Raw genomic sequence first — 13,998 nt, 5'->3', positions numbered from 1 at the left:
GCTTCTAAAAGCTCACTCTAAGGCCCTTACTTATTTATTTCCATTATTTATTTCCTTGAAATAAAAAGCTCTTTGAAAATAATCTTCAACATTAGCAATAATGAATTCCAGAAAATTCATCATATATATACATATACACACATACATACATATACATATATAAATTTATGTGTGTATGTGTATATGTATACATATATATACACACATATCACACACACACACACACACACACACACACATATATATATATATATATCAGTAAAGGAAAATTAAACAACAACAAAAATGTCTGGGAAAACAGAAACTATTGCCAGAGTTGAAACTGTTGCTTGCTTGTGTTCAAGACTACTGGCAAGTCTGTACACAGTGGAGGAACCTCACTGGCATACTATAAATATAACAGTAAATTAAAAATAAGATCAAGAGTCATTATTTCAAAGCTCACACTACTAGTGAAAAAGTTCAGAGGAAATATTATTGATTACATTTTATTAATTAGCTGACTTATCTGGCTACTAATTTGTAGTGTGGGTTACCATGAATGGAAAGAAATCCCTTCAATGATTCTAATATTCAAGCTTGTCATATAATATGGACTTTGACATTTATTGGGTAGTTTGAACTTTGGGATGCTTTATAAAAAAGAACGATGACAGGGATAGTGAGATGAGTGAGCAGACAAAGAGCTTGCTGTATTAGGATGAGGACTGGTGTTAGAATCCCCAGAAAAAAATCAAGGGTGGGCCCCTCTGTAATTACAACCCGAGAAGGCAGAGACAAGTAAGTCCTAGAGCAAGCTGGTTATTTAGACTCCTCATATCAGCAAGTTCTGTGTTCAATTAAAAGACCCTGCCTCAAAGAAGTTAAGGTGGAAAGCCATGGAGGAAGACTCTAACATCAACCTCTAAGCCTCCACATGAATACATTCATCTGTGCATATTCATGTGCCTATATAAGCACACAAACAATACACATATATCAGACACATACACATGTTAAATAAAATAATGACAATTGTTTTGTCATTAGTTTCTACTCTACTGCTGTGATAAAATGGTCTGACAAAAGGCTGGTAGAAAAGGATATGTGTCAGGTCAGTTCCAGGATACAGTCCATCACAGAGGAAGTCAAGGCAAGAACTCCAAATGGATAGTCAAATCATAACGACAGTCAAGAATAGAGAGAAAAGAATAAAGACTAGCTCACTTGCTTGCTTTCTTGTGCTCATCTTGACTTCCTTTCTCTTACTTGATTTGGACTCCTTGCCTAGAGAATGGTGTCACATACTGTGTACCATGTCTTCAAACACCAATTAAATCAAAACAGCCTCTGCAGAAATATTCACAGGTCAACCACTGTAGACTCTCATTGAGTCTACTACATTGATTCCTTATTGAGACTCTCCCTGGATTATACTAGTTTGTGTAAAATTGACAATTAAACCTAACCACCATAATCTCACATACTGACAAAAATCTAAGAAGGTATGCTCAGAAACTCAAGAAGAAAAAGAGAATAGAAAGTCAAAAAAGGGGCTGGTTTGATGGCTCAGTGGTTAAGAGCACTGACTTCTCTTCCAGAGGACCCTGGTTCAATTCCCAGCATCCACATGGCAGCTCACAGCAGTCTGTAACTCCAGTTCCAGAGAATCTGACATCGTTATACCAATGCGCATGAAATAAAGTTAAATAAAGTTTAAAAAAAGAAAATCAAAAAAGCATTCCTATTAACAAACAATATAACAGAAATAATAGCTGAATTAGATAGAAATTTGCAATAAGCAAATATGATGAATTATTAGGCAAAGATCATCAATAGGTGCTACAACTTTAGGATTAAGAAGTCTTGAATCATCTTCCCATATTATGATGACTTCCCACCTGAGGAAAGGATTCCTTAAAATGAAAAAAATGAGAGGCAATACCTCTGACAAGCATCAAACATATAGATCGCCAATAAAAATTGATATCATTTGCCTTCATGTGCTAGAAGAGGATAGTCACAATACTGTGCTCAGCACATGCAACTAGAAGCTAACTGACAAATCGGTGGTCCTGGATTCTTGTGGGAAAAAAATATCAGTGTAGTGAACTATTTAAAAGACCAGGAAACATTTCCAGATTAGGGGTGCTAAAACATGACCTTAAGAGAGGTAAGCAAATAGATGATTGGCCAAGTCTTATCTAAGTCTGTGACAAAGGGTCTTACTGTCTCTCTCCTCCTCCCCCTTTTCCTCTTTTTTGGCAATACTTTGTTTCTTGGAACAAGACCAATAGAAACTACACACACACACACACAGAGTTATCACTTATCTTAGCTACCTTTCTTGTTGCTGTGATGAAACACTTTGCCAAAAAACCCCGTTGTAAATAAAGTTCATTTTGATCACAGCTCAAGCAAAGTCAAGTACTGCCATCTCCCAAATAATGACATGGAGATTTTTGTTAATTATGAAAACTTGGTGTTATCTTACGCTTTTTCCCAACTAGCCCTTGAAACCTAAGCTAACCTATTTATATTAATCTATATTTAGCCACATGGCTCATTACCTCTCCTCAGTACTATATGTCTGACTTCCTATGGAAAATTCTCTTGCCACAGAATCTTCCCCTGAGTTCCTATCTCTTCCCAGAAGTCCTACCTATCCTTTCCTGCCTAGCCGTTGGCTGTTCAGCTCTTTATTAAGCCAATCATAAGATGCCTTGGGAGGTGACATAAAGCAAAGACACATCTTCACAGTGTACAAAATGATTACCCTGACAGTCAAGTTAGCAGGACCTTGGAGCAGATGATCGTATTACAGCTACGATCAAGAAGCAGAAGACTATCAGTGCACGTTTTACTTTTCATCTCCTCTGCTTCATTTGTAATACAGGGTACTATCCAGAGAATGGTACTATCCACAGTTAGGAGGTCTGCCCACCTTAGTTAACAGAGTCAACATAACCTGCCATAGGCATGCTTAGAGGCCCATCTTCCAGACAATCCTACATGCTGTTAAAATGCCAATTAACCCAACCATCATGTCATAGTTATCCTAGAATGGAGGTCTTAGGCAAAATCCAACATTATTCTAATTTTATTAACTTGCCGAAATCCAGAACAAGCACTTATTTATGTCAGTACTCAAATCTCTCTGGACAGGTTCACTTTTTCTGTGGAAACCTAAGGAAGCCAAAGTGGATGTAGAGGACTTTGGAGGGGGGCAGTAGGGAGAGAGAGACAACTTGAGTATGCAGAAACATATGTAATAGCCAAGACAGGTGGGAAGTATGATTCTTTTTGTTCCGAAGCTATATCAGACATTTATCAAAAGGCACTGAATAAGCAAACATTCTCATAATCCTGAAACTTGAATTTAAAATGCATTAATTCTTTTTGCCACTAGAGATTCAGAAAATATGTCACAGTGATGCAATACTTAATCTGGCACTTTTAATAATAAGAAAGCTGGAGATAGAAGGTGAAGATTTATTTATTTTTAAATTATGAATTATGAATAGAAACTAAGAGTAAATTTTTATGTCAAGGTTATAGGCAGATGAAAAATGACAATCTATGCTGAAAATGCAAGCAGACTTCTAATTATAGCAGACCCATAAAACTCCTAGCAATAGGCAGTTGCAATACTTTACTTGAATATAGTCTGCTCTCAGGTTCTAACAGTTTTATTTTTGATAAGCAGTGATTTAAAAGGTTAGTCACCTCATCTATATTATTCAGTGTTTGTGAATGTGAAATGGTGACAGCTTAAATTTACATGTTAGCAAACTGGATAGGCTGCCTCTAATTCCCTATTCATCCGTTCCAGGGCTACTGTGTGCTATCCATTATGCACATCCCTGGGAGTACCTTAATGAACAAACTGTCAATCTGAAAGGGAAACAGATGAATAAACATATAAGCTCTGAAGATAGGGATCTGAATGGAAATATAATACTACTGTTTGTCTCCCAGCCAGATAGCTACAATTATATTCCAACAACTATGATGGTATTAAATAAGTCGAATTCTTCCTTCCCCCTTCCTAGCCTACCTATTTCATTTTGTTTTCCTCTCTTTTCTATAATACATTCAATCCTTCTTCTTTCATTCACCGACTATAGCCAATCAATAGTAACTAAAACAACCTAACAACACAACCTTTAAGTGTTTAAAATTAACTTTGCAGGTCAGGTGATAGGTCAGTCAGTGCTTGCATGAGGATCCAAGCTGGATTCTTTCCCCATAGAAATCCAATATGGGGAGCAGGTATAGCTAGATCCATGGTGCTCAATGCTAGCCAGCTAAGCCTGCTTAGAAAGTTCTAGACAGGAGAGAGATCATGTCACAGAATAGAGGGTAAACAGGATCCGAGGAACAACAGATGAAGTTTGTGCTCTGGCCTCCACACACCTGCACATACACAAACATCCTTACCCCAAAACACAAGCAAGCATACACACAAAATAAAACTTACTATGCACTGGTGATACCATTATTCTATTTGGCCTCCACAAAACTCTGTTTGTGCCTATTTGTAGATGATACTGAGGCACAGGAAGCCTCATAAGTTGCCAAGGTTGCACATGTGGAAAGTGGTTGAATACACTCCCAGGTACTCTGACTCAGAACCCAGGATCCACAGTGCACTGCCTGACTCTAAAATGAAATGGGTAGGATGCCTGTCAAGCTCCATGAAACAGTAACCCGTGTGCAAAGATTAAAGACCATGTGGGAACGACTAACAAAGGCAAGAATACAAATTTCAAAATCTGTATTCTTTCAAAAGCCACAGAAAGGGGAAAGAAGATGCAGAGAAAGAAAATCGTAGCATTCTATGTGGGTCTTCTCTCTTTTCCCTCATGGGAGATAGTGACCTCCACCTGCATAAGCGATGAGAGCTGGCATTGGGCTTGATTACTGCACTTCTGTTATGGGTTTCAGAATTCACTAAACAAAAGCAAAGTGAGGGAGGAAATGAGCCTATCACCCATGTTCTCCCAGTGGTATTGTCTTTAGTTGGAGTGGCTTTTCTTGTTTTTCACCAGCAGGCAGATATGCCCACCTCATTCCATAGCAACCATATTTCAAAACAATTTAAATCAAGCTTAGTCGCTAATTATCCTAAGGTCACACCAAAGAACCAAACCACCAGAAAATCAAAAACCCAAGACTATCTAAATGTGAGTTATGAGCATTATTTTTTCCATAAAAAAGGAATGAACATTTTTTTTCTCCCTGAGAATAGCTGCCTTTCAAAATAGAGCTCTTAAGACATTTCACCTCTACTCAGAATGCTTTAAGCTGGCCTCCTGATTACAAAAATCTCATCAAGGCGCTTTCTTAAGATGAAGAATGTTTTATAAATTGTAATGGCTTTAATCAGCTCCCTCTTTGAAGCTATTTAACTCTGTGATGTAGCCCAATTATGTCATTTATCAACTCTGTATTAATTAAGTATCATTATAGAGATTGATTTATATACTTTTTCACATCTTTCTTGCCAGATGGTATAACATTCTCCCTCTCACTGACACTATAAACATCACCTGGATTCACTCAACTCTCTCCACAGCTGAATGTTTCATCAACTCTTAGTCAAGTTAACTTGATTGCTGCTCTTCCTATTCCTATCCTTCTGCACTTGGGCTATTGACACAGAGCACCAGTGGTTCTTAACCTTCTAGTGCTGTGACCCTTTAATCCAGTTTCTCGTGTTGATGTGACCTCCAACCACAAAATTATTTTCTCGCTACTTCATAACTGTAATTTTGCAACTGTTATGAATCCAAAAATAAATATCTGATATGCAGTCCCCAAAGGGTCCCATCATAGGTTAAGAACCGCTGCAGCACACAGAGAGGAAGTGAGGCAAACATAAACATCATATTTATGAAGCAAAGCCTCTCAGTGTCTCATCCCATCTCAGTCTCTCCCCATGTGGGCATACAACTATCACAGCAATGTAATGAGGAGCCTTCTGCATCTTTAGCTGGCTAAAGCTCATAGTCTGTTCTATTATCTAGGGCAATATGGAGAAAATAATTAGAAAAAATGCATTTGACCTTTCCTTCGCCCACCTTAATTCTAACTGGCTAACAAGTTTGGATCTAAATTTTGACATTCTATCTTGCTACCCTCTCCTCCATCATTTATGACCTCTTTCACTCTGTACTCTTAGGACATCCTAACTGTCCTTCTATAAGAAGGCAATGCACACATGCAGGTTAACACTTCTAAAGCTGAAGTTTTAAATTTTTTATTAATTTTTATTGAGTTCTACATTTTTCTCTGCTCCCCTCCCCTTCAACCCTCTCCCAAGGTCCCCATGCTTGTCTTTTTCTACTACCCATTTAGATTAGAACTATGTATGCTTCTCTTAGGGTCCTCGTTGTTGTCTAGGTTCTCTGGGATTGTGATTTGTGGACTGGTTTTCTTTGGCTTATGTTTAAAAACCACTTATGAGTGAGTACATGTGATAAACCTTCCTCAAGACCCAGTAATACCACTTATGGGTATATATCCAAAGGATGCCCAATAGTGCCACAAGGACATGTTCTCAGCTATGTTCACAGCAGCATTGTTTGTCATAGCCAGGACCTGGAAACAACCTAAATGCCCCTCGACGTAAGAATGGATAAGGAAAATGTGGTACATTTACACAATGGAGTACTACACAGCAGAAAAAAATAACATCTTGAGTTTTGCAGGAAAATGGATGGAATTAGAAATAATCATTTTGAGTGAAGTAACCCAGACCCAGAAAGACAATGTAGTTTTAACTGTTAATGTGCATCAGAAACCTAGAGGGCTTGTCAAGCCACTTGCTGGACTCCAATCTTAGGCTTTTCCACTTAATGAATCTCAGGTGGAGCCTAAAGTTCTATATTTCAGCAAATTTGTAGTTGCTGATATTGCCAAGGAGCTGGGAAGAGGGTGTCAGCATACTTGATGCTTCTCCACTTCCTCTTCATTAAACTGAATATGCTGTATTCTTCAAATATCATTTCTTCTGATCATCCCAAAATTATATTTCTCTGATCCCTAAGTAGACTTGGCTCCAGCTGAACTGATCCACTGAATATTACCCAAATACATCAGACACTCCTATTTTTTCCCTTGATATTGCATAGAATTCCTTTATACCTTCTTGTCAATTGTACCCCAAGGGTAAATCAGTGAAGTGGGCCCCAGATTTCTGTTATCTCCTCTAGACTCTGATAGCATTATTTCTTCACATTGTTGAATATGATATAATGAGCACAGTATTCGTACCAAGAGAATACACATTTAAATCCAGTTCTTCATAAGCTGTGTAACCTGATAAGCCATTTAATCACTCTGAACTTCTAAAATATAGATACTAACTATGTGACTACTTCTAGTGAGTCACATAAAAAATTAAGACAATTTAAACCTTTAGAGAGGATTAGCACAATATCACCATAGAATTCAGTTTGTGGTCATTGCCTTCCTCCATCCTTTTCCCTAACCTTGAATTATATACTATATATAAAATTTATTTGATTAATTATCTGAGTCTATCTTTTGCCTAGATAAAATATTTCTGAAGGAACAACAATGGCTAGGGCTTAGAAGATAGTGGTAACTAAAATTCTTGTCTTGGTTACATTAAAACAAACAAAGAAAACATGCATTTAGGTACATATTTAGGATCTTAAGCCTGGGAGAATAAGATAAATGGGTTCCTGAGACTTTTTCTGGTAATCCATTCAAGACCATTTGGAAAGTTCCAAGCCAGCAAAAGACCTTGATTGCCCATCAAAAGAAAGATGGTTCCTACCTAAGGAATAATACCCAAGGTACAACACCAGAGATTGTTCTCTAATATCCATACACATGTGCACCTACATGTGTGAGTGCATGTGTGTGTGTGCACGCACACACACACGAGAGGGGGGGGAGGATTCTAATTAATCTTTTTGTTTACTTATTTGTTTTTTGAGATGGGGTTTCTCTGTGTAACTTTGGAGCCTGTCCTGGAACTCACTCTGTAGACCAGGCTGGCCTCAAACTCACAGAGATCCATGTGCTTCTGCCTCCTGAGTGTTAGGATTAAAGGCTTGCGCCACTATCACCTGGCCCTAACTAATCTTAATCACCATTTGTGCCTAAGAAATTCCTGAGAAGTTCTCAGTAAATGTTTAATTAAAATAAGGCAAATTTCAGAATCAACCTAAGACAAATGGGTCCATGAAGCTGCTTTATTCTATAGAACTTCCCTATAACTAATTGTACTTATTATCAAAATAGTTTCTTATTACAAAAGTAAGAGAAATTTAACACTTAGAAAAACTGAAAAGGCTCTCATAAGCTAATGTTCAATGGTGAATGAAAGGTCAGATCACTACAAAGGCATCAATAAAACGAAAAGTCTCTTCTTTGAAGTAAATGTGAGCACAGAAACTCTAAATCATGTAGAGCCTGGAGTTGATGCTGTCAGAAATCTATGGGCTGTCTTCTGCGGGCATCACATAGCCATGTGCTCTTCTGAACTGGCTGCTGCTATTAGTGTTACACTAAAGACTGTAAAGATGTAAAGATGAAACTGTCCTGTGAGAACTTCTTAACTACAAGGCAAACAGCAACAAACTGCATTGCATATTCTGTTGTCTAGCTTTGCTAGCTTCTGCCGTATTCCTAAAAGGAGTTCAGTGCCACCGACTCTCATGGAGATGTAGGGGAACCTTGCCAGAGAGAAACTGTCTTTTCTAGTCACCAACTGAAAACATCATTGCTCATAATTATTTTTAGAAAATATATTTGTAATTCGGACATTTTGATAGTTTCTTTCCAATACAAAACAGAGTGTTCCAAAAATCCCCAAGATATTCTAAGCTTACTATGACAAATTTATACACTATGGTCAGTGAATACCAGGGAATGAGTCACCTGATTTGTTATCATCCCTGTCATGATTTATTCTACAATCTCTAACAAGTTCTCGTCAATAGTCATTTCTAGAATTCTACTGTGATGTGGGATTCCCCTCTATATGCTGTAATTACCATTTATTAACAAAGAAACTTTGGACATATAGCATGGCAGAGCTTATCTAGGTGGGGAAACTAAACTGAATGCTGGAAGAAAGAAGGGTAGAGTCAAGAAAAGCCTTGTAGCCCCACCGGAGACAGATGCCAGAACTTTAGCTGGTAAGTCACAGAGTCATAGCCATACAGCGATAAACAGATTAATGGGGATGGGTTAAATTAAGATATAAGTGTTAGCCAATAAGAACGTAGAGCTAATGGGCTAAACAATGTAGTTTCTTTGTTTATTTCGGCTCTGAACTGCCAGGCGGTCGGGAAACAAATAAGAGGCCTCATTACAGCACTACTGTTCATCAAATACTATGCTGGATGTTATAAATAGACCCTTTCTCTCTGTGTGCAAATCAGTGTCTTTCCGGAACTCAGAGCATAGTGCATAATCAGGCAATTGGGCAAACTGAAAAGTTTTTGAGCAAATTCGTTTTCCTTGGACATAAAGATACAACAGATTTCTCTGCTTCCATGTATTAGCATGTTGACCAATAGAATGTGAGTGGAGGTGATATGCTGTATCTGGGCATACGTAAGAATAACCATGAAAAATCCTCCCTCTAGGCTTCAGCTTTCTATCAGCTTTTTGTTCAGATCCATGCAGAAGAATCACATCTAAAAGGTTTAGAGCCACAGTTGGAAAAACGTAGCTGCTAAGTGACTGAGTATAAAGTTGTTTGTTAGCAGTCGTCTCTGCTATCAAAGCCTGCACCAAAACTGCCTCCGGCACAGTGCATACCAAGGAAGAGGTACATCACCAGGACTAGAACTGAAAATCAGAGAATGTTCCCCAGGAGAAAGGCCTGAACAATGAAAGACAGAGTGTGACAGAGAGACAGAGAATTGAAGGAAGCAGAGAAAAGATGCAATCAGAGGTAACTGGAAATATAGAAAGTTCTAGAGAGATCCTGGGAAGTGGGACAGTTCTATTTGCATCTACTGAAAGACTTGACACTGGGAAGAAGCTAAGAGATTTGTTGACTATGAGAAATGAGGACAAAGAAAAAGAAAGTACAGCTAAGGACTATGTGATGTGCAGGACAGAAGTTTTTTTACTGAGAAAATGCAACAGAAAGAGGCAAAGAGTTTGGTTTTTGCAAACCTAAAATTGGCATCAATCTAGAACACCCAAGAGAAGAATCAACATAGAGGTGGATACATGAGCCTTGAGGTCATAGCAGAATATTTATAGAGAATTGGTGGAGAATGGTTAGGAAGAACATTCTTAGTCAACCATCAAATAAATAGGGTGAAAGGAGAGGGAAGGGCACAGGGAGAGAAAGGGACAGTAGAAAAGCGGAACATGGAGGAGAGAGGAATATAGGGAGAGGGAGAGACACAGAAAGATGGAATGGCAAGGGAAAGGAGAAAACAGAGGGACAGAAGAATATGGAGAAAAGAAGGGATGGAGAAGGGAGGGACATGGGGGACAGGATATAGGAAGAGGGAGGGACGTAGGGAGAAGGATGATGGGGAGGAAGAAAATGAGAGTAGAGAGGAATATAGGGAGAGAAAGGGATGGAGGAGGGAGGGCCATGGAGGAAAAGGGGACATATGAGGAGGGAAGGACATTGAGGGAGAGGGACATAGGGAAAGGTATATTTGAAAAAGAAGTCTTAAAACTCAAATCTATTTGATAAATTGGGAGCTATTTGTAACTTTAACAAGTTCCTTCTTAGTACTCATAAAAGACACACTAAATTATCTGTGGTGAATGAAGGATGAACAACCACAGAAATATAAAACATGCCTTACAGAAACCAGGTTTTTTAAAACAACCTATAAGGGAACAAAGAGATTTTGCTTCATCTTGATTTTTACTTTTCAGGGTGAAAGAATTCAATATGCTAATGCATTCAATTTTCTGAATGTTTACTTTCCTACCTAGAAATGGGAAAAATAATACACCACCTTCATGGTCCTTCAGGCTGATGTAACAATAAGCAACATGACATGTGTGAAGGTACTCAGAGATATGGTATGTCATGGCCAATATTAATCCATTATGTTGCCCAAATGGAGTTATAGCATTAAGAAACCAGGGAAATGTTGACTATAAAAGCCCATGAAAAGCTATAATCACTCCAGACCTAGAGACATGCAGAAAATGTTGCTTTTACACAGTAAAAGTTGCTGATCCCAAGCTTTAGAGGCTAACATCCTGAGGGCCCATGCAGGGCAATTCTCACTTCCAGCATGTAGCCTTGGTTTCCAGATGTCTTTATTATTCTGAGGTGAAAAAAATTAAAAAAAAATAAGAAATAAAAAAATAAATAAAAATAGGTCAATGAGCCCTGGAGGATGGCTGCACATTAAATCATCTGGGAATCTTTGAGTCTTATGATTGTAGTTCTAAAATAAAGCTTCCTGGCTATGCTCCAGTTTCATACGCATTCCATAATTTATGCCTCATGACCAGTGAAATCATGGTGAATGACCACAGCTTGCTGAGTGTGTTATTCCAAGGAGTAGCTGAGGTAGTGTGGGAAGTAAGCTAGCCGTTTTTAAACTTCTCTCCTGGGAAGATTAACCATCCAAAAGGGACCAGTCTCAAAACCGTTAAAGACTTTACAAAGGCCATTATTTTCAGTTTTGTGAATTAGGACTTCACTCAAGAAATGCTAGTGGGTGATTCTTAACCTGTGCTATCTTGCTCCCCAGGGAAGGCCTCTTATTCCCGTCCATCCTTCACTTTGCACTCTAGACAACTGTTCTGACTGAACATCCCAGCTGCTGATTTCACTTTAGAGGGTGAGGAGAACTAATTAAGGCCAACCAGCTGTGTCTCCAGCTCCAAATAGCAGTTATGAAGAATACAGTTTTTCTTTATAATAGAAACAGAAAGTTCAGTTGCAGGACCAGAATAAACTTTATTTCCAATTACTTTTGCATTTTTTGACAACACAGATCAGGCTACATTAACATGGTGCTTCTTTTATCTGCTTTTCTAAAATATTTTATTTTATTTATATCAGTATATAACCACTATATACAACTATTAAACTAGGGCAAATAGACACATGTCAGTTTTTAGAGCTTTTATCCACTGCAATACTGAATTTATTTCTAGGGCTAAGTTTCAATGAAGCACCTTGGCCTGGGACAGTTGGTACATACTGTCAGTTTTACTTACTCAGGAGACTGGCTCAGGAGAATTATTTGAGCTTAAGGGTTCAAATCCAGACTGGACACATAACAAAGCCCTGAGAATGACAGTCAGAAACATATCTCTTAAAAATTTAAAGCAGGAGTTTACTGGTTAAGAACATTTACTGCTCTTGTAAATGACAAGGGTTTGGTTCCCAGTACTCACAATGTAGGTCACAACCATCCACAATTACAGTCCCAAAATACAGACACACAAGCAAACACTCATACACATAAAATATTTCCAAAGTAACACACAAAAAATAAATACTGTGCCATTACTTCAACAGGGTTCCAGAGAACACAGCCTTCTATTGTCCTCAAAGAACATTTATTTATATAGACATCTACAGATAGACAAGCCTTTTTCATAAGTTTACTTCATTAGGCTTAAAAATCATTTTATGTACCTATAGTCATTTACTTGTCTGTACAGGAAAATTACAAGGTAAATAAACATATAAACCAGTCACACAGTTATCCAGAAAGGTCCTGTAGAACCCAAGCTCTTTCGATGATACAACAGACATTCCCTAATATGTCATGCATTCTGTTTTTATTTTACTTCTGTGGCAATATAGAAAACAGCCTGGCCTCCTCTGTAGCCATTAGTAATCTTGGATGAAACACAGACATGAACTCAGTTCTCCCTCCAATGAAAAGCATAACATGTTAATTGTAGAAAGAACGTTATGGGATTATGTTCACTGTGGAAACCTTTCAGAGGAATTCATAAATGATCCTTGGACTCCTAAAGGAGCAAAGAAGATTGCTGTGGGACAATGGTCTGTACCCTGTCATTTGTATTTTAAATAAATGCTGATTGGCCTGTAGTCAGGCAGGAAGTATAGGCAGGGCGACCAAGCAGGAAGTAGAGATGGGATAATGAAATATGGGGAATTCTGGGAAGAGGAAAGAGTCATTTTGCAGTTGTCATCCAGACAGAGAGGAAGCCAGACCCAGAGCAAGATGTGACTGCCTCACTGAAAAAGGTACCAAGCCACGTGGCTAACACAGACAAGAATTATGGGCTAATATAAGTTATAAGAGTTAATAAGAAGCCTGAGATACTAGACCAATCAGTTTATAATGAATGTAGACTTCTGTGTGTGTTTTTTGGGACTTAACAACTGCGGGAACCAGGAAGGACAGAAACCTCAGTCAAAAGAAGATATACCAATCAAATTATCAAATATGAACATGGAAGGAGGTTCCATGTGCTATCAGTATTTTCATTTGGATGGTTTGCTTTTATTTCATAATATGTTTTTGTTTATAGAAAACTAATTTTTGAAAATAACTCAACTAAACAACATAACTCACCTGTAGATGGAAAAGGATGCTACCGATCGGATGAGGGATGCCACAGCCCCCACCTTGGCAGCTTCCACAGCTCCCTGTGTACGGTATTGCACTGTGATCCCATAGCTGGTGTAAGGCTGGTTGTAAACAACTATCTTCCCTTTTGCCTCTGACGCTCTTCTCTGGAGTTCATCAAAAGAGGTTACTACCAGTACCTCTGCTGTAATGCCTAGAAATAAAAGTCAAATGTTAACTTATCTTTCCCATCAGCTAGGAGGAACTGGCACACAAAAGGTCACACATGTTCTATTGGCTACATCTGGCAAACTGAGTGGAGAAGATTGAAGTTTGAAAGCTAGTTACCATGGAAGCAAGACTACAGAGTTAGTCATCTGCCCAAGACAAAGACAATACACTCAAAATAATCTAACATATGAATCAAGGTTTTTCAACTCACTCCACTAGCTAGAATTAAGTCACAAATTGCTTGGAAAGATACCTTTAC

At 38.2% G+C, this 13,998-nt stretch overlaps 1 protein-coding gene across 3 annotated transcripts in view; it reads right to left on the bottom strand.

Moving 5' to 3' along the window:
- The window catches only part of Cpq (carboxypeptidase Q), a 400,620-nt gene that overhangs the window by 275,398 nt on the left and 111,224 nt on the right, over positions 1-13,998 (bottom strand). For all 3 annotated transcript variants that reach the window (XM_048457233.3, XM_048457231.3, XM_048457232.2), the window contains one exon: positions 13,515-13,722. In XM_048457233.3, coding sequence (XP_048313190.1) covers positions 13,515-13,722 — 208 coding nt within the window. The remainder of the gene's footprint in view (positions 1-13,514; positions 13,723-13,998) is intronic.

Source organism: Myodes glareolus, chromosome 19 (assembly GCF_982192425.1).
Source record: "Myodes glareolus chromosome 19, mMyoGla1.1, whole genome shotgun sequence".
Taxonomy (NCBI): Eukaryota; Metazoa; Chordata; class Mammalia; order Rodentia; family Cricetidae; genus Myodes; species Myodes glareolus.
This window is presented reverse-complemented; position numbering and strand designations above follow the sequence as displayed.